The sequence below is a fragment of the Liolophura sinensis genome, chromosome 6 (assembly GCF_032854445.1).
Source record: "Liolophura sinensis isolate JHLJ2023 chromosome 6, CUHK_Ljap_v2, whole genome shotgun sequence".
NCBI classification, from domain to species: Eukaryota; Metazoa; Mollusca; class Polyplacophora; order Chitonida; family Chitonidae; genus Liolophura; species Liolophura sinensis.
In genome coordinates, this window is record NC_088300.1 from 22,333,732 (window position 1) to 22,361,483 (window position 27,752).

The 27,752-nt window shown below is 36.7% G+C and overlaps 1 protein-coding gene across 1 annotated transcript in view; it reads right to left on the reverse strand.

Moving 5' to 3' along the window:
• Window positions 1-2,546: 2,546 nt before the first annotated feature.
• LOC135467629 (polypeptide N-acetylgalactosaminyltransferase-like) overlaps window positions 2,547-27,752 on the reverse strand; it is a 36,303-nt gene continuing 11,097 nt past the window's right edge. The window contains 14 exon segments of the mRNA XM_064745410.1: window positions 2,547-5,174; window positions 5,761-5,880; window positions 6,930-7,056; window positions 9,345-9,428; window positions 9,954-10,023; window positions 10,026-10,045; window positions 10,539-10,665; window positions 11,165-11,268; window positions 11,532-11,619; window positions 12,246-12,333; window positions 13,131-13,252; window positions 14,106-14,171; window positions 17,527-17,594; window positions 20,241-20,339. Of these exon segments, the coding sequence (XP_064601480.1) occupies window positions 5,010-5,174; window positions 5,761-5,880; window positions 6,930-7,056; window positions 9,345-9,428; window positions 9,954-10,023; window positions 10,026-10,045; window positions 10,539-10,665; window positions 11,165-11,268; window positions 11,532-11,619; window positions 12,246-12,333; window positions 13,131-13,252; window positions 14,106-14,171; window positions 17,527-17,594; window positions 20,241-20,339 (1,348 nt within the window). The 3' untranslated portion in view covers window positions 2,547-5,009.

Below are 27,752 nucleotides of genomic sequence, written 5' to 3' on the forward strand. Positions count from 1 at the left end.
TGATAAAACATAACAAAACATATAAATGTGAACATATATATATATAACAGTTTTATTTGTGTAGGTTGAGTCATTTGATGTGATTGCATGTATACGATTCTATATATAAAACAAATGTGGTTTAACAGACTACAAGTGACTAAACTTTCTTACACATACACATACATGAACAAATAACACTGAAGAGACCAAACCACAGACTGTCAAGTTTCACAGAAATTCACACAAAAAACTAAATTTTTCCTAAAAACATATTTCAGCACACGGTGTATACAAGGTCTTTGTCATTAAAAGATAAAACAGCACCTGACTGACATCCACTTCTCATAAAAAAAAATTGCACATTTTGACATTATATCCTGAAATTTGACAACATAATATTAAAAACAAAACTCTAATCATTGCCTATGCATCCTTTGTTGAGCAAAGTCAGCAATGCTCGGACAATGCTTGAGCAATACCTTGTCTAGACAAGATAAGAAGCAAAATTATTGAACACATCCATTAAAACATTTAAAAGAAAAAGAGGTCTTTATATATATTTTTGTGGAATTTAAGTTTTAGGTTGAAATAGGTTTTCACAAGGTGCTGTCTTACCTTTTAAAGTGTCCTGGTTTTCTATACCATTAGCAGATTCAAGACTGCATGCTTGGTTCAACCATTTCAGATTTTCACATTTAAATTTAATAAATTTATCACATGAATTAAAAGTTCAATTAATCTAGTTATAATATTGAATTCAGACTATATAATCCCTCTGGCATTCAACAAAACAACATTTACCTATTAAAGTATGAACTACAGTTGTATTTCTGACAACTTCAACCACAACCACATAAATCTATTGTATGACTTCACACCACACGTCTGTACTGACATGAGCATTTTATGAGGTTCAGGATGCAGCCTGATCCATCACGTGATAATATATATATAATTAAAAAAAATTTAAAAAAAAAAGACGGGACTTGTAGGAAATTTAAACAGTCTTCCACATCAAAAAGATAAATAAATATACACTAACATTTCATAGTGTTCATGAATTTTATGATAAATTAAACTCTATACAATGGAAATGTTCATTAAAATATTTATTACTAGGTATTGCTGCTAAATGTGTGTAGATTCAATAGTACAGTTAAATGAAACAGAACACTGAGGGTAAAGCTTCATCTTCAGATACCTACAGGTATAATACTTCATCACTTGCTAAAATGACCTATACAATCACCATGGCAACAAAGTTTGAAACCTATTTGTATGTAGTCCTGGTAGAGCTATACATTTATGTGAATAGTTTCAGGTGGCTTTCTGCATTCCAGAGCTTTTCACTTGACATTTGCTGTGTTTTAAATGCCATAAATACTGTATATATCTCCACTAGTGATAAACTACATAACCAGTGCCAGTGAGGACTCTGGTTTATTTAGTGGTAAATCTGACCTTTAGCATTTCTCAACATCAATTTCAGCATTGAAAAAGCTAACACTATTTCTTAGCTATTATATGTATGCTATCATTATCATACACCAGAGATGTTTAAAACACAGAATAACACAAATACATGTACAACAATTTAGGGAAAAAATCGAAAATGGTGTACTGTAATTCTTCAACCTTTTCACAATTTTTGCAAAGTGTTTATTCAAGCATATTCTGAAGGCATTATTCTGTGATGACTGATAAAACTGTACTTGTTGTGAAGCCCTGAAACTGGTCAATGCAACCGATGTAGCTTTGTCTCTAAAATCAAATTAAAACTGTGCATAACTTGCACCGAAAGCTGGTCTTTTGTATGCAAAAAGGTTGAGGAATTAGGGGATGAATTTTTTAAATAGTTCAGATGATAAAGTATAATGTACAAAGACTGTGAGCCATTGACAATGAGATACGGAAGATCACGAATCATAGAGAAGAAAGACTGACAAACACATTAAACTTGTGAGCAGGCCTTCTGGAACAAGTACAGCAGTGGGGAAAGTCATTGTCGATGGAAGAATTGTTAAGACGTACCTATGAAGGAAGACATACATTCGGCTTAGCTGAGGTCACACTGCAGAGGATCGTTGCAAAAATAATAAAAAAAGAACCTAGGCGTTGCTCCATTGTACCTGTTTTAACACTACTGACAGGGTACTGAATATAGTTTATTTATTAACTTGATGTTTGACACGATCTGGTTTATGGTTTGAGGAAGCTGGAGTAAGTGGCCATCCTTTCCCAGACTCCTGACAAACCTCTTCACTTTATGTTGCAGTCACCTGACCACATACATCTATATTCATGATTGCTTTTTGTGAACACTCTTAACGAGCAATAAAACTAGATGTACCCTAAATGACCTCAAATTTCGCCCACAAAAGTGCATCTTTAAAGACCACTATATCTCATAAAACATTATTTTTGGTGTTGAAACATATAATTTTCCAGTAGAATATCATCCCAGGTTCCAGGCAAACCTCAAAACATCTTTCTAAAATCAACAGAACTCTTGGAATGAGGGGAAATCGGCCAGTTAGTAATGGACGAAATTTATGGTTATTTAGGGTAGTACGTACCAGTTTTGCCATATTTTATATAATGTCATTCCATTTGTGCCAATTTTAAAACCTGGGTTGAACGCTTTTCAGTGTACTTGTACATAAGAAAAAACAATGTTGCTTCCTCAAGTTTGCACATGATTTGCCTTTTACACAGACAAATTTCCACGCCGATATATCAGTACATAAACAGTGTGCTTTTTCCAACACAAAGATGACAGAGCCCATGCCGGATTGACTGCTGAACTGTTGTAATACATCACATTGTCCTCATAAAAGGCGGGATGTTTTATGAACAATAAACTACACAACTTTGGCCTGAATTACTTCAGGTGGGACAGGTGCTGCGTTGTTAGTCAGAACTGTAATATGAGCAAAACCTTAATGTCACAATCACACACAGTGTACCTGTACAAAATGACTTGATTTGAATGCACTGAATAATGTGAACAAAAAAACAAAAAATATCAAATTCCACTGCTCACTTACCATGACAACAATAACATTTGTAAACACATGTACATAAAACACACTCCATTGTACAAAGTGTGATATAAAAGACAATTATTTATGAATATAGTAACCAAACAATTAGTGATCATCTTACTATCTATCACGGATAAAAAAACAATGGCACTCATTACGATCAACGACCAATTAAAGCTTCAAATATTTAACAGCACCATCATACTGATGATTTAAGAATTTAACAACTGTCAAATATTGGTATTCAGTAAGTAGATATACAAATACATGACCTATTTTGTACGTAAATCAAATAAGTAACAATGGTAGTGCCTCTCTGTACATTGTCAAGACTATCCAAATGGCCAACTACATGACATCATTTCTCATGTTTTAATAATGTTCTTGAATGGAACACAAGAACACATGATTTTGCTTTCAAACTCAGGATGCATTGCACATATATTTCAATATCAGGGACTGGCTTTAATTAGGACTGAAATTTAAATTTTATTTTCATTAAAAACTGATTTTAATTAATTAATTAATTAAACATTCTAAGCAATTAAAAAAATGAATTTCCCTGATGATTCTTCAGAGTTGAAAAAAGTTATATTTTAATGTCTACTGTTGCATTCTTTTCACATCACACCCAGTGACTACCCTGAAGCAGAATACAACTTTGAACATACAGGTCGTCACAGGAAACAAGAGAGACAACCAATTTGGAAAAATCTGAAAAAACAAACTCTATACACCGTGTATTAATTTTTCCAAAAATTTAAAAATTGATGATCAGACCATTTTCATATGGAACACTGGGTCTTGTCCAGCTTTAATAAATGACATATACAGCATCAGAGTTGAGCCATCTTCCAAGAGCTTCCATTACATCCAAAATATGACGTCAATGATGGAGCAACTCTCCCAGGTTGGAAATGCATGTATCCAATTGTAATATTCATCTTTCATTTCCATTCTAATTCTAAACTGAGAGATAAAGACCACTCTAACACTTTATATTGGTGGGTGACATTTTAACAGTGGTTAAAGTATAAAATGTATGATCACTGTTGAGGATTACACTTTCTGTAAATACTACAGGTTCTTATTTTTGAGAAATTGGGCCAAGGCCACCAATAAAAATAAATTTGTTTTCAGGTTTCGCATCACTTTATCAACCCTCCAAGAAAAGGTTTTGATAGCTTTAGATGGAATTTTTTTTTTTACTGTCCGTCTTTCAGGTCAACACTATTTTTTAAAGATCCAAACCACTCTGGGTTTAATGTCAAGCTATCTAGACCATAAATGTGACAATCAGTTGGGTGGGTTTGAAACCTTCAACAATAGAATCTGTGCTATATCCAGGGTACACTACCACAAAACTTTGTGAGTCACATTTCCTGTAACTTTTTCCATAAAATGTCTAGGTTATAGCACCATAAGGCAACCTGATTTATAAGAAAAGTTATGAAAAACAGATCTACAAAGTTTTGGGGAAAAGGGCCCTGAAAGTGTAATAATACTGTATGAAGTGTTCATGTAAAACTTGCCTCCGTTACAATATGGAACATTTGTTAGCTGTTTGGCAACTGCATCTGTCACCCCAGCGAAGTTTAATTTTTAATCAAAAAGATACAAATGTAAAATATTTTGGCATTTTAAACATACGTGTATGTAATTTTTTTCACCACTCCTTCACATACACACACACAGGCAGATGTATGAATATGTACAGCAAGGGGAAGTAATCCTGTGTGGAGGTTGGGACTGTTCACTATTGCAGTGTTTATATCTATTTGCACAAACCACATGACACATATTCAACAAAATAAACCCCAAAATTTGCCCCCATGAAAACCTCTCATCCAATAAAAAAAGTTGGGGAACAAATTTTGGCATACCCATCTCCGTGAATAAACTGTACACGTATCTGTCACCATGGTGACAAAACTCAAGGCATCAATCTACTTATTCCTTTTGTCTTATCATTCAAAATGATCATTATAACCTGTGCAGTTTGCTGACAGAAAACTTCCACTTCTGCGTCTCCGCTTTGTAGTCACAGGTCTTCACCACTAGACCAATGTTTGTGTTCTCGGATCCATCAAGACACAGATTGCTGGTTTTGTGCTTGAACATAGAATTGCCTTTAATACGAACCCACTTCTGTGAAAAAAAAAAACACAACAATAATGTGGAGATGTCACTTGGTAGCTCTCTCCATTTATCATTTAAAGGGAGTGCAGGGGGACAATATAATAATTATTTGAATATTTAGTAATTATTTGATTTATAGCTCAAGCTGGCTTCCTCTCCAGCCGTATGTGGGAAGGTCTCAACCTGCGGATGGTCGTGGGTTTCCCTCACACTCTGCCTAGTTTCCTCCCTCCATAATGCTGGTTACCATTGTATAAATGAAATATTCTTGAGTACAGCATAAAACACCAATAAAATAAATAAATAAATAGATGAATTTGATTATATATTTGACCATTGTTTAACGCTATACTCCTTTTTCACTTAAACAATGCCGGGTATAAACCACAGGCCTTTGGCAAATTACTGACGCACTTTGCTGCACATCACATCCAGATATCCTTATCATATTGATAGATGGAATATGGTCTTGTACCATTTCTTCTGACCCAATCACTCCAGAGAAAGACTGTCCACACAGAATGCATTTTCCAAAAATAACTATCCTTAATTTAAAATACCTCATATAAAACAGTTTGCATACATGCTTGTTTACCTGCATGTGACTGCCTGACGAACACAAAAACAGTTTTACAGGGCTTCCTGGTTCAGTGTCTGTCAAACTAACACAAAGATCTAAGTGGCGGATGTGTCCATCTTTGGTGAAAGAGAATTCCTGCTCAGAAGAAAGAAAATAAATAAGTTAGATAAGAAAGAGTGTTAAATGGTGCCTTTTGAATTCGCACGAATGTCCAGGGAGACAGCTTAGTTATAACACATTTTCAGCAAATTAAAGCCTTATTTGAGCATGAAATTGTTTGCTCTAGATACTTGAATAACTGCCACAAGGCATATACACTGGCTGTCATCAAGAACCATCCCATAACAAATCAGGCATGGTAACTACAGTGAGATGCATGTACAGGAAGATGTACAACTTGTCACCTTGTCCTACTGTCTTCTGTGAATGAATTTGCATGCTGTCTTCTGTGAATGAATTTGCCTGTTGTCTCCTGCGAATGAATTTCCCTGTTGTCTCCTGTGAATGAATTTGCATGCTGTCTCCTGTGAATGAATTTGCCTGTTGTCTTCTGTGAATGAATTTGCCTGTTGTATCTGGTGAATGAATTTGCATGCTGTCTCCTGTGAATGAATTTGCCTGTTGTCTTCTGTGAATGAATTTGTCTGCTGTCTTCTGTGAATGAATTTGCCTGCTGTCTCCTGTCTATGAATTTGTCTGCTGTCTTCTGTGAATGAATTTGCCTGTTGTCTCCTGTGAATGAATTTGCCTGCTGTCTTCTGTGAATGAATTTGCTTGCTGTCTTCTGTGAATGAATTTGCTTGCGGTCTTCTAGGAATTAACTTGCTTGGTGTTTTCTGGTAATGAATTTGCTCCGTGTTTTTTTGTGGACGAATTTGTTTGGTGAATTCTGTGAATGAGTTGGCTTACTGTCTTTTGTGAAATTTGGTTTTCACTAGATAAATTACATTGCTGATCTTTTTTTTTCCGGCTAAATGTCGCTGTTACATTCAGTCCATAAATTGTCAGCTGTTTTCATGAAATGAAATTGAAACTTCTGCCTTCATTGCATGAATTCTGCTGTTGTCTTCAATGAATTAATTTATTTGTGGTCTTAAGCAAATAATAATGACTCAACAACAGTATCAAATCTACACCAAGATCTTCTGAACAAAAGACCCTGAATATCGAAACTTTGTACAAACCTGATTTCCCCCAGAGTTGTGACACTGGTATATTCCCACATTGCCATCAGCAAAGTTGCCGAGCGTGTCCACACACATGCTGCCTTGCTGAATCATCCCGAATGCTACATCCTCCTTGCTGGGAATTCTAAAAACAAGCAGTACATTACAAAATGAATCAGCAACCAATTAATTTAAATTCTACTTCTAAAATCACAAACGTTACAATCACGATGAGTCATCAAGAGTCCAGTAGCTAGTTCAAAACCTCCTTCTGAAAACCAGTGTATTTTGACCACTACGAATCATCGAATGACTGGTTCAAATAGTGCTTCTGAAAAAACAAAGCACTGCAATCATAATGAATCATCAAGGTTCTTGCATCTGGTTCCAAATTTACTTCTGAAAACAAGCAGTACAAACAACATGACTCTTCAGTCAGCTGGTACAAAACATACTTTTGAAAACTAGTGTATTTTAAAGGAGAAGAAAACATAAAAATGATGCCAAAATCAGATGAAAGAGCGACAACACTTATTTGCTAATATGGTATTTAATGTTTTGGAGGATTTTTTTTTCAAGAGAAAAGGGTATTCGAAAATATTTTGGTATGGTGGGTATTTGGGACCAACTTTTGGTATTTATCGTTGTTGCATAATAATGTTCCAAATAACGATGTGATGCTTGTCTAATAAATTTATTTGAAAATAAATTTGTTGTTTGTATCAAAACATATGCATTTTACCTAAATTATGATAATATTTATATAAATATGATCCAAATTGAGGTTTAATACATTTGTTAGCTGAAAAGAACAAATTTTAGTGCAAAAATATTTATTAAACCTGTGTTATATCCTCATTTATGACATTATTAAACAAAGACTATAAATACTAAAAGGTGGTCCCAAATACCCACCATACAAAAATTATTTTCAAGTGTTTTTTCTCCATAAGGATAAATCAGAACAAAATATTGAAGACCACATTTAGGAATAACTTTTCGCACTCTGTTCATCTGAACTTTATGTCATTTTTTTGTTTTCTCCACCTTTAACCACATTGAATCATCAAGTGGCTGGTTCAAATCTTACTTCTGAAAACAAGCAGTGCAAACAAAGTAAATCATCAGCCAGCTGGTTCAAATCCTGCATGTACCTCTGAAAACAAACGTTACAATCAATCATGAAGCAGGTGGTTTAAAGCCTAATAGACTTTCAAGACATATGCTTAATTATTTGACTTGTGTTTCATGCAGTACTTGGAGAATATTTCCCTATACATGAGAGCATTCAGGTTTAAACTGGGCAGTTCCCTGAAGACACCTCCACACCTGGCAAAGTACCTGACAAGCCTCATCACATTGTCTGCAACTGAACCAGCTTGAGCTGGATAATGTGGATAATAATTCATACCTCAAAGACCTATTTTCCCCACCCCAGGCCATTTTAACTCTCAATAGAGCCACACCTTATTACCTCCCTTGAGGTCACTCTCCCACTTAAAAGGTGTGTTTATAGAAAAATCTTTGGTGATGTGGGACCTCGAAGAAAATTGTTTATGGCAAATTTCCAGGTCAAAGCAACAAAAGCTAATGGAAGACCTAACTTTAAGACATATTAATTTTGTTAGCTTATTTGGAGAGCTCTGGATAAACAATATGTTTTTATAAATACAACTGGAGGTAATTTAAAAATTCTGGTCAAAATATATATACTTACGTTGAAAAACATACATTGAAGTTAAGATCCCTCAACATTTCTACAACTGTTAAAGTTGGATATATCATGTTATTACATTCTGTTGCCTAGAAATTCTTTGATACTGTCATGATACCCCCTACACTCTGCACATGTTGGTGGGTGAGGTCCCACCTCTCGTAGTTTCACACTCAAAAACTAATCTCATGTTATGTCATAGTCACTGTAGTTGTGTAACAAAGGAGGTTTTTCTTTTCAACGCCATTTTTATTTTCTTTTTTCATCAATAACTTATAGAATCACTGAAACTGACGGTTTTAGATTAGAATTGGGTCAAAGTTAAGCCTTTCCCCGGGTTCTGCCTGGTTTCCTCCCACCATTATGCTGGCTGAGATTGTATAAATAAATCAATAAATCAATAAATCAAAGTCAAGTCCGCAACGACTAATAATTCAATTTTCATTTTCGCATGAATGTTAATAAATTATAATCAAATATAAATTTTTCCCAAAACACCTATATCAATAATCAACACTTTAAACATTTATAGCATTCAATAATTTGCATCATTTATATACACCTTACTTATCATTAAAATAATAATTTTTCTGTTGACCAAGCAAAGCTTGTTTAATTTTCTATTTAAAACAACAGTCAACAGTTGTTTGATGTTAAACAAGGAACAAATTTCTCGTTCATTCCAAAAATTACCAAAAGTTAATTCAGCATAAACTTACTTCAACTCTGGATAAACATTGTCCAAAAACCATTTGAATGGTTTACACTCCAAGCTTTTCCTGAGTGCTAAGCGCTCGTCAATACTGGCAAACAGAAAATAGAGAAATATGCAAATTATCTATGGTAATTAAACAAATCATACATGTAAATGTTCGGCTAAGAATATTTAGAAAACACAAGGAGCTCTAACCAAAAAGACACGAAAATATGGCATGTAAACATATTTGTGCTTTTTTTATTTGTACGTGAAACCCAAAAATACTGCCACAAAAAATGCTTTATAGAAGCAGATAAGGTACAAAAATATTGCTCTTGCTACTGACATTTATACTTCTCCAGCAGTATATCGTCCTACCTTCCAAGGAAACCTCAAAGAATCTTTCTAAAATAATAAGAACTCTCAGAATCATCCATGAATGAAATTTTAGGCAAAATACAGTATTTCATTTCACAGTCTGGTCTCATATAGTTTTTTATGTTTTCAGCCACTCTTGTTACACTGTTACAAATCCTTAGCCATCATTGTTACATTGTTACGTTTCTTGTTCATCTGCTTGCCCAACCCCTCCAAAAAAATATCCAACATGACTCCATGAAACCTCACTTACTTCCCAAAGTGCACATATCTTGCAGACGGCACGGCAGAGAAATAGAACTCCTTGTAATCATCCATCCACACTCTGCAGCTCTTCGAGTATTTCTATAAAACAAAGAATCTAGTATACCAGATTTGTAGAATTTACCCGCAAGATAAGTCATAAGGCACGTGTAACAAAGAGGTGACAAGATTCTTAACGGCATACATGTGGACAATCTTGTCACAAAGTTTGAAAATTAGTCTCAGATGCTGAAACTTTCAGGAAAGTATGGCAAAATGCACTTATTCTGCTCAAATGACTACACATCATTCTTGTGCAGTCTGTATCACACACAGAAGACATTTTTCTCACATTAGAGCTTGTTTCTCTCACTGCCAGACAGTGACCCTCAGCTTGCACTGGTCTCAACAGCCTGACCTTCACTCACACTTGTACACTGTATTTGCTATTGTCAATATCATCATACAGTAAGATGTGGCACTTCTATTGGCTCATAAATAAAAAAATAAAGTTACAAAATAGTTCTAATTTACTTCCAAGTCACATGTTACTTTTTATTTTCTTTATTGTTTTTTTCTTTTTTGTTTTTCTCACTTTGCAAAAACATTGCCACTGCCTCCAGGGAAGGTATAAGGATGCTGTTTACGGAAGACGTGCCCAACACGGCTGCAGGGCATGATCTCCAGGCTCCCATGACACTGCCACACCCGGAACGATATCTCTACAACAGGTCAACAGACAAGATAAACCTATATGTACATGTAAGCATGCATACACAGATGATATCACAGATGTTATATATAACCACAGATATACTCTACAACAACAGGTTAACTAAATAACGGAGCTGACCAACCTGGAATAACTGCTTGTAATTACACTCCCAGAGGGGAACTTTTACAGCAGGAAAATAGACAAGACAAAGCAAACATCATGCTAATATTCTCTGTTTATACATTTCCCAAAGATGTTTTAATTACCAGTACCTGAGGAAGTTTCAAATTTCAAATTACTGACATGGTGGCCCATAAAACTCTTTCCTTTCACACAGAAATCTACACATGCAAACTGATGATGAGCAGGCCTTGAACTCCCAAATACAATGTACATTAATGTTCAAGATTACGGTGAGAAATTATGGTATGATGTTAAATTATAGTGTCAGTGAGAGGAATTATAATTGATACAATAAAGATGATAGATAACAACGAAGGCCTTACCCAGGTTTTCCCCTCCCCACACATCCATGTCCATGTCATATTTCCCCAGCTCCTCAAACCAGGACTTGTCAATCATGAACAGCCCTCCGGCAATCATCGGTGTCCTACACAGAACAAATATCAGAAATGACATAGTGGTTAAATTACTGATTCAGCAATTGTTTCATTTACTTATCTGATTATTGTTCAATGCCTTTTTGACAAAGTTTTCAGACCTGAAATCATGAATTTTTTTTTTCTTGTCATTTTTGTCTTGATGCTACAAATATACAATGACCATGAAATCTGGGCCCTCCTCATACAAGTATGATGTATAAGAAGAACTCATCAATCAGCTAATCAAATGATCAGGCCTATAAGATCTAACCTGATAGGAGCTATAGGATTGTCTGATCTTTTATTCCTCTCCTCTGTTGTCATATAGTCCCACTTAAACACCAAATTCCATTCAAATCCTGTAACAAGAACAGAGAGGTTCTCCATATCAACACATTGCATTTTATAGATGATGAAACATGCAGGTCCTTATTATTGCCAGATTTTTAACAGAATCAAAATGGATTCCAACAGATTTGCTTTAAAATTTTGGAGATTTCATATTCATAACGTAAACAATGTCAAACAATGGATACTATATTGTAAAATAAAAAAAAGCTCACGTCAGTCTGAACTTGAGTTTTTCAAAAAAATCCATGCAGATTCCTAGAGTTTTCATTTATAGGAGAATTGGACTCCAGGATTCCATTCGAAAATGAAGTCCGGACATGAATAAAAACATGTATGTAGTATTTCCCATGATGAGTGAGTAACAATATTAAGAGAAGAGCAGTTCAAGATTTACCTCACACTTTAACAGAGCACTGAACACTGTATCCATATAGATGTGTGTATAAGAAGTAGTAGATTCCATGAAAAAAGACATTCCACAGTATTATACCATGAAGCAGCCAGTTCACACATGTTCTCCACATGTATATATGGGTAAGCACAAAAATTCCTTTATAACTGGCTTCTGGCAGATGGCTGATAAAAGTTCATAGTTTTTTGCATGTCTACGCAAACCATAGCGTTCCAGGCTTACCTCCCCTTAGATCAGCCGATGCTCCAACATACATGAAATTATCCATATTTATGACGTCTATAATGGGACTGACCACTCTGGTTCTGTCCTGTAGAACAAAAATGCACAAAACAAGCGTATGACTTAAGACACGTGATAAAAGAAACAGGATTTTCAAGACTAAATTACATGCTGATTGTGAATTTAAATGTCACAGACTTACGTTCATATGCAAGTAGCTCAAAAAATCACATTTTTTTGCCACAGATGCCAAAAAAAGCGACCATTTTACTACTCTGAAACAATAAATACTTTCCTATGGCTGGTAGACATTTTACATGCATAAAGAAAATTTCAGTTCAGAATTTTTCAAGTCAGTGTTTCCACTATTATGCCATAAAGTGGTTCATATGAAGAAATTTTCAATTCATTTGCTTGGGGTTTGAAGCAGTACACAAGAATATTTCATCCATACAATGATGTCAGTATATGTCTAAAATCATTTTCAGGCAACGTATATATGTTATGTATAAGGTTCTAAAGCTCTACTCTCCCCTTTACTAACTTTTATAAACATGATGTTTACTACTGTACAATGGCTGTAAGGCGGTTTTTGGCCCACTTGCACAAAGGGGTCGTACCTACTATTGATCATAAACCCTTCAAATATTTGAATACTCTTAATATTAGGGGCAAATAGCAACTGGTTCCAGATGACTGTAATTTCATATTGTAGCTAGGATAAGTCTAGCTTACAATCCCCTCGTGTAAGAGGGTGTGGCTGTGAAGCTTAGTGTTATAATCATAGTCTTAGAGATTTACAATCAACTTAATCTCACAGTCTGTTCATGGAATCGGCTGCTGATATCTACAATCATTAGTGTACTTGATGAAGCCATATCTCACCTCAGCCACTCGTTCTAACAAGGGCTCCAGCCAGTGCTCATTACACTCACAATGGCTGTCTAAAAATGTCAGGATTTTGGCTGTAGCACTGTCAGCTCCCTTCACTCGGGACCGTATCAATCCTGGGGTGATCAGAAATAAATATTATAATACAGATATCAGGGATTTCATTCATAATCATTTCCATGTCGTTATTTGATTTAAGGACAAGACAGCACCTGGTTAAAACATATTTCAGTCGAAAGCATGATAGCCAAGCTTTCTGAAAAGTATCAGGCTTTATTATTTAAAATGAGATTCCATCAAATAACATGTAGAACAAAATGACAATCCTGCACAGGCCTCCTTAGACACGCTGTTCAAATTGTACAAATACATTTTTGTCATTTACGTTAGCCTTTTGTCAGCATGCAGTTGCTAAATAACAAATATCAGTGAAAATTCATTAGGGATGCCGAAGGTTTATGGGAATGGGAAGACAGCATCTCATCGGATAATGCTTAAAATTAATTACACCATGACATAATTTTTTTTTCTCTGAATTTATTAGAACTGAAGATTATAAATTTTGCCCATTGTGTTTCTCGTATACAAAGGATGTTTTTTTGTTTTTTCTTTCATAATATACGGTAAAATTATAGTGTTTAAACCGAGGTGCCTTCTCTGATGTCCGAGGTCATTAGGTCATCACTGCTCCCATCTTAGATATAAAAATATATGTTATCTTTCATCAGAATAAAAATGTTCATTTACACATTTTATTAATTTAAACGCATGTTTCTTAAGCAAATATAGACGAAATGATAGGCTTTTTTACTTTACTTTAATAATTGTTTTGACAAGCAACTTACACAGCCAGCATCCCAACCTCATTTTAGAAAAGAGCAAGAAATAAACATCCATGGATATATAATTGCTTGCATTACACTTGTATAAAGTTTTGACTTCAGACTCATCATAAATGGTGACAGTTACCTTCTCTTTGGTTATTTCGTATCAACCTGACTTTCGCCATCATTGTAAGTTCTTCACCATCAGTAGCTGAAACAAAGAAAAAAGTGGAGTTACATGTACACCAGAGAAATATGGGACTGACACCTGGATATATTCTCCGCTTACTGTCAAGTAAATCAAAGGATACTTACAAACCACTTACAAGGAGCATGAATTACACAGAGTTAAAACTCGACTGAAAACTTTTAAATCTTACTAAACTACATTCCAATTAAAATATTAAAAAGATAATATTCCAAAATCACACTCATGCAAGATTTTCGACTAAAAAACAAACATGTGTATCACCGAATGGCTTGTAAAGTCATGAATGCTTGGTGTTCAATTAAATGCAGTAAATTATTTGCCTTTCAGAGAGAAGTGTTAAGTTTTAAGCTGGAGTCAGAGTTCTTAAAGTGAACATAAAGTCTGCCACTATATATATACAAAAAATGATACAGGACACAGATATCACAGAAAAATATGTAAAAACACTCTATAAAGTTTTGAAAACCAAGAAGATAAAATTGGGGACATAGCACTGGCGGACAATTCACTCTGAGTAGCCATGTTGTAGAACTGTGAACTTGGCCAATCACTGGCACTGAAAGCGTCACATAATAATTAGTGTGTCATGTCAAAAAACCTAAGTGTGTTAAACTGATGCACTTTAAAGCACACAGCCTTCAGTTTAAGGCTACAGTGTCCTTCATCTTGATCAGCTGCAACTTCTGATGCTAGTCTCCTGTGGAGGGTACTCTTCAGCCTGCTTCAACTTTGCTCTACATTTGATGGCTTCATGACATGCTTTATAATTTTCATGGGAATGCTTCAGTAAATTTGTGAGCAAAATCCTACAAAAGAAGCCACCTTTCCACAGTTTAGCAACTTCTTTTCAGGCAAGGCTCATTAGAGACTGGCCCCCATTGAGTGAGAGAGTGTTTAACGGGCCACCATTGAGTGAATGAGTGCTTAAAGGGCCACCATTGAGTGAGTGAGCGAGTGCTTAACAGGATCCCATTGAGTGAGCGAGTGCTTGACGGGCCACCATTGAGTGAGTGAGTGCTTAATGGGCCCCCATTTAGTGAGTGAGTGCTTAACGGGCCACCATTGAGTGAGTGAGTGCTTAACCGGCCACCAATGGGTGAGTGAATGCTTAACGGGCCACCATTGAGTGAGTGAGAGTGTGAGTGCTTAACGGGCCCCCATTGAGTGAGTGAGTGAGGGCTTAACAGACCCCCATTGAGTGAGTGAGTGAGTGCTTAACAAGCCACCATTGAGTGAGTGAATGTTTAAAGGGCCACCATTAAGTGAGTGAGTGCTTAACCGGCCACCCATGGGTGAGTGAATGATTAACGGGCCACCACTGAGTGAGTGAGTGCTTAACGGGCCCCCATTGAGTGAGTGAGTGAGTGCTTAACGGACCCCCATTTAATGAGTGAGTGCTTAACTGGCCACCATTGAGTGAGTGAGTGCTTAAAGGGCCACCATTGAATGAGTGAGTGCTTAAAGTGCCACCACTGAGTGAGTGAGTGCTTAATGGGCCCCCATTGAGTGAGCGAGTACTTAAGGGGCCTCCATTGGGTGAGTGAATGCTTAACCGACCACCATTGAAGTTTTCCGAATATATGTAGATGTACATGTATAATGACAGTCAGACCAGCTATAGTCTGTACTTTAAAAGTGCACAATTACCAAAACTACCATTGAGTGAGTGAGTGCTTAACGGGCCACCATTGAGTGAGTGAGTGCTTAATGGGCCACCGATGGGTGAGTGAATGCTTAACGGGCCACCATTGAGTGAGTGAGAGTGTGAGTGCTTATCGGGCCCCCATTGAGTGAGTGAGTGAGGGCTTAACAGACCCCCATTGAGTGAGTGAGTGAGTGCTTAACAGGCCACCATTGAGTGAGTGAGTGTTTAAAGGGCCACCATTAAGTGAGTGAGTGCTTAACCGGCCACCAACGGGTGAGTGAATGATTAACGGGCCACCATTGAGTGAGTGCTTAACGGACCCCCATTTAGTGAGTGAGTGCTTAACGGGCCACCATTGAGTGAGTGAGTGCTTAAAGGGCCACCATTGAATGAGTGAGTGCTTAAAGTGCCACCACTGAGTGAGTGAGTGCTTAATGGGCCCCCATTGAGTGAGCCAGTACTTAACGGGCCTCCATTGGGTGAGTGAATGCTTAACCGACCACCATTGAAGTTTTCCGTATATATGTAGATGTACATGTATAATGACAGTCAGACCAGCTATAGTCTGTACTTTAAAAGTGCACAATTACCAAAACTACCTTATAAAAAAACATGCATGTACATAGAAAATTCGGTCAAAGCAGGAAGAAAAAAACAAGATGAAGGCTACTTGTGAGCTACTGGATGTCACAAGCCAGCAGATGGCATGAATTATGTGTTTGGAATTTGAGTGGAGGATTGGGCACATCTGTCAAACCATTTAGCTTACGAAACACATTAGTCTTCATTATTACATCACTATTGAGGCATAAAAATCAATCCGTGATAACAGATAAAGAAATCAGAGAATGAGTTTTTCAAGCAAAACTAAATACACATGTACATATGTATGTATGGCAAGTATTTAATAAATCATTGTTTAATTACAAGTGTTTTGGAATTCAGAGGATTTAAACAAGGCCATGAGATAAAAAGTGAGCAAAGACTGTCATTATATCAAAACAACTACATCACTGAATCCCTACAATCACACATATATTATCTACTGTAAATCTTTAACCTTTTCAACCACTAAAGTGACTTTATTCACTGAAATTTAAGCATACCATTATTATCAGAGTGATGCTCAAATGATTTGTTTGAGTCTCTAAATATGCAAGCTTCATAAAACTGTGCAAATTAGTTCTCTACACCACATACCTCTCTCAGAATATATCAAAATATTGGTTGCAGAGGAGGTTGAAAAGGTTGAAGAATTAGTGTAGTCAGTACAAACACATTATTCTCTTCATACCATATTAATTTGTATATACAACCATATTCTGTACATACAACCATATTAATTTGTCCGTAAAACCATATTAATTTGTACATACAACCATATTCTGTCCATACAACCATATTAATTTTGGCGTAAAACACTACTCTGTCCATACAAACATATTAATCTGTATGTACAACCATATTAATTTGTATATACAACCATATCCTGTCTGCACATAATGATTTTTCTATACACATACAACCATATGCAACCTATCAATGCAACCAAAATGTCATGTTTGTAGTGTCCATGTCACCATACCATGAAGTCTGTACTAATCCATATTAATTTTAATACACGTGTGCATGTTTCTTTGCATTTTGCAGATAGGATTTCAATACCAGCTTCAAACTTTCAAGCTGATGCTAAAACCTTTTCAAACTTACGATCTTCACTGAAGTCATCAACAAGGATAATTTCCTTTACCATGTGAGCCGGGCTTCTTTGGAAAACACTAGAAAAAAAAGACAATAAATACAGGTTCCTTAGTTCTACAACACACAATGTATGTCATCAGGAAATAAGGATAATAAACGTAAGAAAAAACCCCTGACATGCATGAAAGCATTCATTATTCTACTTTAAGATACAAAACTGTATTGCTTAACAGTGCAATAGAGGAAACCAGGCAGAACCTGGGGAAAACACATGACAACCCACAGGTTGCTGGCAGACAATCCAATGTACGACTGGAGAGGAAACCAGCATAAGCTGAACTTGAACTTAAGCATTGGTGAGAGGCTCCTGGGTCATTGCGCTGCGCTGGCACCCTAATCCCCTTGGACACGGAGGCCCCCAAAACTGTATTGCACTTTATTGCACTCACAAGCTTTTACACTTCTGAGGTTAAATATTTAATGAGGTCAGAATGACCTGTGACAAATTTAATGGGACACATTTGACCCTGCAATGGCACATTGAGTCCAGGCTGGACTGATCACTGTCTTGTTAAGATATATATGAGTGCTACACTACCAATTTGCCCACAAGTCATCATTGCAAACACAGCCATGAACACTAGACAACACAGCTTGGACCTGCATTACTTCATGCGAAAAAGGTTCATACTTAAATGCAGTTGCAAACAAATTTTTGAGGGACAGCTTACGGATTCCAAAATCCACTCAATCCCTCTAGTGTTTTGAAGATTCCCAGTGTTATTTACAGGTGACCTTTGTCAGGCACTATTCAAATAGTTTGTACTGCAGTTTACAAAGTGAGATTTGATACCTAACAATGCCCTTACCAGACTGCTTATTTGCAAGCTTGTAATGTCAGTGCCTGAGCCACACAGTATGTATTTGATAGTTAATGAATCCAGCAAATGCTGACCACCGATATTAAAATATTTATATTTGTTTTAGAGTGCGAGACACAAACATCAAACAGAATGTCCAATAAATACACAAATAAACACTCAGTCCCAAACAGATTCTAGGCATCCTTTCTGTGAATTTGTTGTCAGCAGCTTGTTCCCATCCCTAGTAGAGTGGGATGAACACAGTAAGCAAACCAGCAGTAGCACTAAAGTGGAAGGTTACCATTGATTAATTGACTGGCGACAGTTTTTGTCTTAATCTTTTCTTTGCTACTGTGGTAGAAATGTAACAAGGGAATTGGAAACAGAAGAATCAGCCTGAGGAACAGTAGTCTTGATGTCACAAGGAGTGGGAATCGTTTCACTGGACAGACAAATTCTCAACAGCTTGTCCTTGAAACTGTCAACTAAAAAAATTACAGTGTTATTCCATTCTCACTACCACAAAATCAGATATACACTGCTACATTACGATTCTCTAACAAACCATAGCCAAATTTACCATTATGAACTAAATTCCAGATGGCTGTATTTTTGCTGTCCTTGGTGGATGGAGTGAAATGAGCCTCAACATAAGAAGGGCGTGTGATACAAATTTAGGCACATTTCACAGACTGTCATCAGATTTCTGGCTATGCCCTTTACTTCATCCCCACTATCAGATCATGCACGCTCAATCATTGTTACATGGCCATGCACATTATTATGGGAGCTCAAGCTAGTTAACTTTTAACTGAATCTTTAATAATAAATTTTATTTTTTTTCCTTGCATTAATCAAACCTTAGATGTATATGAACAGAGGATCAATCAGCACTAATTTGCATATTAAAGTCTACATGTACACATATGTACGTCAGCCGATGTAACTGTACTAACACATACAAATACATCATCCAAACAATAATAAATGAAGCGCCCATTGCGGGAAAGATGAGAAAACACTGACATTGACAGGGCTATGTTTTTCTAAGATTTCTCTCTTGTCAATTACCTACTTTAATACCTGTATTTACAAAAGATTCATAATTTCTTAATACTACTGCCACCATTGTATGTTTTGTACAATGTATAGAGCAAGCACTCATGCTTTTCTAGAGGTAGCGAAAAAGCGATAAAATAAAATGTCTCCCATTGCACAGAAGAAGTCCAGGTAGGCTGGAATATCTCCATCCAACTTTTGTCATGAATTTCTTTACTTTTTAATTTGATAAGAATTTCATAATGCTGCCCAGAGTATTTCATGTACATCTTAATGATGAAAGTCAGATTCAGGTGAAGGAAAGCACTGAGAGCCCTGAGGTGGAGGAGAGACCTATCATCTTACCTGATGATGGTACCAAAGAGGATGAGCTTTGCTAAGGCAGATGCTGATAATACTGTTGACAGGTACATGCAGGTGGAGAGGCCACTCTGTTGACATGTACACCTGTCGACTTACCTGATTATGGTACAAAAGAGGATGTGCCTTGCTATGGCAGATGCTGATAATTCTGGTGACAGGTATATGCAGGTGGAGAGGCCACTCTGTTTACATGTACACCTGTTGCCTTACCTGATGATGGTACAAAAGAGGATGTGCCTTCCTATGGCAGATGCTGATAATACTGGTGACAGGTATATGCAGGTGGAGAGGCCACTCTGTTTACATGTACATCTGTTGCCTTACCTGATGATGGTACAAAAGAGGATGTGCCTTGCTATGGTAGATGCTGATAATACTGGTGACAGGTATATGCAGGTGGAGAGGCCACTCTGTTTACACGTACACCTGTTGCCTTACCTGATGATGGTACGCAGGAGTGTGGATCGAGCCTCGTTATGGAAGGTAATGATAACACTTGTAGCAGGTAAGTCATTAGGCCATTCTTTGTTTTTACATCTGTAAACAAAGAAATAATTGAGTTGAAATATAATTACATGTATGTGCGAAAATACATGTGTGTTAGAACGTACATAAAACATTACATGTAAAAAGGTCATCAATTTTAGGTTCAGAAGCTTACATTTATCAGCCAGTCATCCTTATGAACCCACCGGCCCCAACAACTCAGTTGGCGGAGCGTCTGCTTTGGGAGTGGCAGATCCAGGGTCCATCCTGAGACCTTAAAAGAGGAAGTTGTAACTTCCTTGCTTGGCATTTAGTGTGAAGGGGATAGTGCATATCATGACCCGTATCAGTATAAGTGAAGCAGCACTAGATAAAAGAGCGGCGGAAATCCTTCCTGCAACAAGGAGGCACATCACATGCACTCTAAGGATTCCTTCATCGTCATATGACTGAAGAATTGTTAAGTACAACATTAAAACCCAAGAACTTATTCACCCCTAACAAAACCCAAAACACTTTTCATAAAGATCATTAGAACTCTCATAATCAGACAAAATCGGTAAATTAGTAAAGGACGAAGTTTTAGGTCAAATACTGTAATTACCACATTAGACTACAAGCTAAATATTGATTATTATCACTTTTATTCCTGCACTAAAACATAAAGATGTCATTTCATGTGATTCTTTTCCATCAGATTTTAAAGAATACGCATAAGTGGGTTTTATAAAGTCTACAGGTAATTATATTTTTAAAGACTTTATGCCAAAACTGTAACGCAAGACAATATTAAGTTGCTGATAAATAATTACATAAATTTGTACAGACGGAACATACATATAACTTTCTACAAGGAATGGATAACATTCAACAGCTGAAAGCTACAACGAAAAAAAAAAAGCTACCAGCGTATTGAAGAAAAAAAGGTAGAAGTTATCTGTTCAACATGACTCAAACAAATCTGAGAGAGCAGCATGACCTGGGTTTGGGATGATGCTCTCCTTCTGAGGGTAGTCAGTTGATATAAGGGTATTAAGGGTAAGTCAGCATTACTTCTACTTAATTATACCCCCAGTAACTCTATTCCTGTACCTCAGAATGAATTTACCCTCATATCAAGTTGATTATCTACATGTAGCTGTCAGCACACATCTAGCTGCCTTATAGTAGCGAATGTTTATTTTAGTTCCCAACAGCTTAGATGAATAGATCTGGAGAACAGCCTTGTCAACATTACAAAAGCAGTCATTATCAGTATGTATCCTTTTATCTCATCAATGCCATGTCTCTAGTTCATTCCACATGTATGCTGTCGTCTTCAGAACTCCAGACTGCCTACAGACATTTAATGTTCAACCTATAACTGCACTGGGAAGCATTGCGTTCATTTAGAGTCAGCAAATTTAATGTTATGTTAATTAGCTCATTGGATCTTTCAGAGATTAATGGATTTAGTCTACGAAGACAGCTGCTCACTGCTACATGTTCATGTGTCAGTTAAGGTTAGCTAGTTAATTACAGAGTTAGGTTGACATCAAAAGAATTGACCAGTTATTTACTCTCATTTCTCTTTCACTTCTTACTACTGAACTCGGAATTGCTTGCATGCTTCATGTGGATAGCCTAATTCAAACCCAAGGGTTTCCTATTCACTTTTCAATTACTGCACTATTAAATATGTACATTTTCGGATGTTTACAATTTCAGGTAAGTCATACATTTACACGATTAAAGAGCTACACCAGTGTTAAAACATCTGCCTCTTAAAAGTAGGGGTTAAATAATCCATATAGTTGCTTACCTAAATTGGGAAAAAAATTGCAGTGTATTAAAACCGAATTTCGTAGGACAATACGGAAACAAATGTTTTCTGTTTTTTCCCCTTTTGCCTGGGAAGTCATCACACAAGAATAAATTTACGGCATCCTCCATCAATGTACATCAAACGCTCCTGATATCATTCAAGCATGATTGCCTCTCTTACCTGATGTCAAATCTGCCTGATTCACCATCACAATAGGAATATTATCACATCACATCACATCAAGCCAACTTTACAGAAACTGACACAGTTTGTTTTTGATGGCTCTTGTGTCACCAGGGTTATACGGGGCTACTGATCATACTTCCCCCTCAAACTATGTAGTTGGCTCTGTTCCATAGGGTTTCCTTCATATCACTTTAACATTTCTACTTAGTTTCTCTTGGAACTAGAGCAGCACTTTGACCCATAGTGAGAAATTTATACCTGAACTTTAAGCTAGATATGAGAGATAAGATTTAGGCTAGATAAGACAATGCTTGCCAGGAGGTTACAGAAAAGTTTCTAACAGAATTCACAATTTAAAAAAAAGAAAAAAAAAATTTTTTTTGTTGTTTTAATCATAAATCGTTTTCCACAGTTTCCATTTCCCAACAATAATATAGGTACATCTTAGCAAACAACAAAAACATGACGACAATTAATTTATAAATGTTGATATAATTTTCACTTCACAGTGATTTCATAATTACATCTGTTTGTCCCACTGGTAGCTTTTGGATTAACATTGAATCACTGAACAATACGGTTTTTCCCTGTGGTTTTATATTTCCCTGTAAAACTGTCACACATCCATTTGTATATGAGGCCATAAAGACAAAGAGCAGATTGTGAGAATGTCTTACTATATCTTTTGTTGTTCAAAATGACATTTCCATACCTTCTATGTGGAATGAGGTGGGGGGCACCCAGGAGAGGGAGGCAACAGCTAATACAATATCCAAACAACGTCCCTGTCATGCCCAAATTCCACGTTAAATGTACACATATATGTACAAGCGCCACCAATATTTGAGCTCTCACAGTGAAATGTGCACACTGGGGAATAAAGATGTACAGGACTGTGTCAAGGCTTTCGAAAATAATTCTCTCAGCTTATAGAAAGGAAACCATGTCAACATGTTACATAACATGTCTAGCAAGAATGGGCCATAATGTGAGTGGCTAGCTACTGTTTATGTTCAATCCTCATATCAAGTCATAAAACACCATACTCTGGGATTACCTGTTATCTAGGTGTCTGCATAGAGAGCAGACAAGTTGGTCCCAGATACAAAGGGGTCTCTCAGGTAAAAATCATAAGGTTTATCTGAATGTGGCAGCTGAAAATCATCACCAGCAGCTGTCATGTTTTGTCCCATGTGCCTCACATTAGGTAAAGCACCATAATTTGAGCTTCATGTACAATGGAAAGAGCTCTGGCAGAGATACATGTACGTGTAAATTGAGAGTAAGAAATATCCTCGGCATATCTGTACATATGTTAACAACATATTCTTACTTTTTTTATTTATTTGATTATTTTTTAAGGTCATTCCAAAATGTAATTGCCCTAATACCCTAATATCTCCAAAAATGTATTCTTAAAGCGCTACTTCAGCGAAAAGAGAAACCAGGCGGAAATGTTAAAATGATATGAAACAAACCCAATGGAATAAAGCAAGCATGGCGGCTTCAAAAATATACGATGAATAACACTAAATCCCTACAAGTGAAGAATCCTCAAAAAACAAAATCGTTGGCAGTTTCCGTAAAATTTTCTTGATTTGAAGTGATAATATTCCTCATGTGATGTGATAATATTCCTTATGTGACGATGAATCAAGCAGAATGGGTAATGTCAAGTGTTCTTGCATGACGTCACACCATGCAAAATTGAACATGACAGAAACCTTCTGTTGCTGTATTATCCTCCCAAAACTAACAACAGCACCTTTTATATGACGTAAATTTTTTTTTTTAACCATTTAAGAAAGCAATGCCAACTATCCGGATCCCTATCATTTTACCCTGCTTTTAGGACGTACAAGTCGTGACACTATAAAAGCTCTTTAAAGGCAAAGAAAGATAATAAAAAAAATTAGAAACTCACATATTTCTACTAGGATATCATCCAACCCTCCCAAATAAACCTTACATGTAAAACATATTTTTGAAGTCAATATACATGTAACTTTCAAAATCAGTTAAAATGAGTGACAAAACCATGTTTCAAATTTTAAGTCATACAAATCCATGTACAGATGCACGCATGACAGTGGTCATTTTGCGGCCAGAGAAAATCATCAAATTTTGTCCAGTTACTCACATAAGACAAGTGGTCTTCAGCGAATGGACATTTGGCTCTGCAATTGCCCCCAATAGCAATGTCTACCACTTATTATCGACTGGGATTAAGGGAATCTTCTAAAAAAGGATTCTATTGCAAAGTTTTTACAGCATTATTATATTGTTGTTTTCTTCACTTTTCTTATTATGTAATTTGTTTAAAATGCATATTTTTTCATAAGCCAGAATGAAATAAAAAGAATTCTACTTTCTGCTGACCACGCATTATGTCTTCAAAAATTTTCTGTTTTACAAAAAAGATTGCAAAATTATGAAATATACCAATTACATTTGTCCTTCACAAAAATACATGTCCAGAAAAGAAATATACGATTTTCAATGTATATTCCACCATTGCCCTAGGGTATGAAAAACACTCTCTGATTGGATAACAACCAGTAGGAGCAAATGAACACTTAAGATTCTCAGGAACAAATATCCGAAATTATAAACAGATACATAATGGTCTCCATTCATGAAAGGATACGCTAACTAATCAAAAGGAGGATGTGTACTTAAGTGTCTATCCTCTGATAATACACTCACTCAATGTACACGTGTAAGAAACATGTTATATAACACACATGTACCTGTACATGCTGTAGATAAGCAATGTCTGATTACCTGTCTTATATGCATGACATGCATGCTGTACATTTACATGCACACATGCATCTCAAGTGCATGAGTCGTCCTAACACACAGACTCATCCCAGGTACACATAATAGAGTTTAATACAGAGACGATCCCAAAACTGTCTATCTATGCTGTATAGCCAGCATGTAGCAAAACTTTCAGAGACATTACTGGACTGTACCTTTAAGTGTGAATAGCCAAGTACTTATGACAATCGTTAATAGGCCAAGATTCCTTATCAGAATGAGGCCAGCTGTTACAAGTATAGAAAGCACTGTGAGGTACGCGAGTAGTGGTGTATTCATCACACTCGCAGCTGGAATAAATGAAATTAGTGATCAATGTCTTGATGTGCGTGCCATTGATACCATATGCTTAATCTCTATTTATACAGCACATTCTCTGATTTATTTGTTTGCTCCAACAGCCATCAAATGATTATATGTATTGCTTACACACCCATAATACCTTCTGCAATCGTGTTAAACAAACAAACTCCATGTACATACCTATACCAGTATTTCATCTTTCAGTTTATTTTGAACAATTTTCAACAACCATTATACATACATCAGTATTACTGCAGACCTGTCAAATAGAATCTACACACAGGCTTCATATATGTTAATCACTGATACTTTATTCTCCATGTATACACTCTGACAACTTCCTGTCTTAAATCCTGTGACTGAGAATAGTTGTTTTAATACAAGTGAAGTTAACTGACCTTTAACAACAGGAGAGCCTTGTCGTATTTCAGATAACCAACCTACAGTGTATTGGAAAGCTAAATTACCAGTACTGCAATTCTTCCACCTTCTCCCCTGTTTGCAATGTGTTTATTCAAGCATATTCTGAAGACATTATTCTGTTTGGACTGATAAAATTAAACCTTTTGTGAAGCCCTGAAATTGGTAAATCCAACCAATGCAGTTTTATCTTCAAAATCAAATTATAAATGTGCATAAATTGCACTGAAAGATGCTCTTTCATATGCGGAAATGTTGAGGAATTAGAGTGCAGGTATTTCTCCTCATTACCTACACATCCCACCATTAAACTGGACAGCATTTGGGAAACTTACTGAATTTACATGTATCTAGACACCATGCAATTTTTGTTACATTTTAGAGATTTTACTCTAATTTTTTTTCTGATAAATTCAGTTTTGATATGCATGTAACCAAACAAAACTTCCAAAAATAGTTAAAATTGCTCCAACAAGTCTGCAACTTTAAGACATCATCATATCCAATATCATCATCATCTAATCTTAGCCATCTTAGACTTAAGTCCAGATTTTAATCATTAAATTTGGTGTGTTCCTTTCCATTAATTTATGTTGTCAAGCAACACTTTGACCTTGTTACATCAGAAAAACAATTTTAAAAGTGATCTGAAATTGACTTAAGTCTACAATTGCTTCGTGATCACATCATATTCTTGAGGCTCAAACTGACTAAGTGGTTAGGTGCATGCCTCTCAACTGCTAGCACATGAGGTATGGGTTCATACCTCCCAACGGCTAGCACATGAGGGGTGGGCTCATCCCTCTCAACTGCTAGCACATGAGGTGTGGGTTCATGTCTCCCAACTGCTAGCACATGAGGTATGGGTTCATGCCTCCAAACTGCTAGCACATGAGGTGTAGGTTCATTCCTCCCAACTGCTAGCACATGAGGTATGGGCTCATGCCTCCCAACTTCTAGCACATGAGGGGTGGGCTCATCCCTCCCAACTGCTAGCACATGAGGTGTGGGTTCATGTCTCCCAACTGCTAGCACATGAGGTATGGGTTCATGCCTCCAAACTGCTAGCACATGAGGTGTAGGTTCATTCCTCCCAACTGCTAGCACATGAGGTATGGGCTCATGCCTCCCAACTGCTAGCACATGAGGTATGGGTTCATTCCTCCCAACTGCTAGCACATGAGGTATGGGCTCATGCCTCCCAACTGCTAGCACATGAGGTATGGGTTCATGCCTCCCAACTGCTAGCACATGAAGTGTGGATTCATCCCTCTCAACTGCCAGCATGTGAGGTGTGGGTTCATGCCTCCCAACTGCCAGCACGTGAGGTGTGGGTTCATGCCTCCCAACTGCTAGCACATGAGGTGTAGGTTCATTCCTCCCAACTGCTAGCACATGAGGTGTAGGTTCATTCCTCCCAACTGCTAGCACATGAGGTATGGGCTCATGCCTCCCAACTGCTAGCACATGAGGTATGGGTTCATGCCTCCCAACTGCTAGCACATGAAGTGTGGATTCATCCCTCTCAACTGCCAGCATGTGAGGTGTGGGTTCATGCCTCCCAACTGCCAGCACATGAGGTGTGGGTTCATGCCTCCCAACTGCCAGCATGTGAGGATGTGGGGTCATACGTTTCAATTTATTTTGAACGAATTTGCTTATATTAATTTATTTATTTGATTGTTGATTTACATCGTACTCAAGAATATTTCACTTATAAGACGACGGTCAGCATTATGGCGGGAGGAAACCGGCCAGGGCCCGGAGAAGACCCACAACCATGCTGACATACCTTCCCATTTGTTTATACATGTATTGTCTTTCACCAATACAGCACACAAGTATGTACATTTATAAACATCAATTATTGAGCATTACATTAAACAACAAACAAAAAAACAGCCTGACGCCAAACTGTACACTGAATC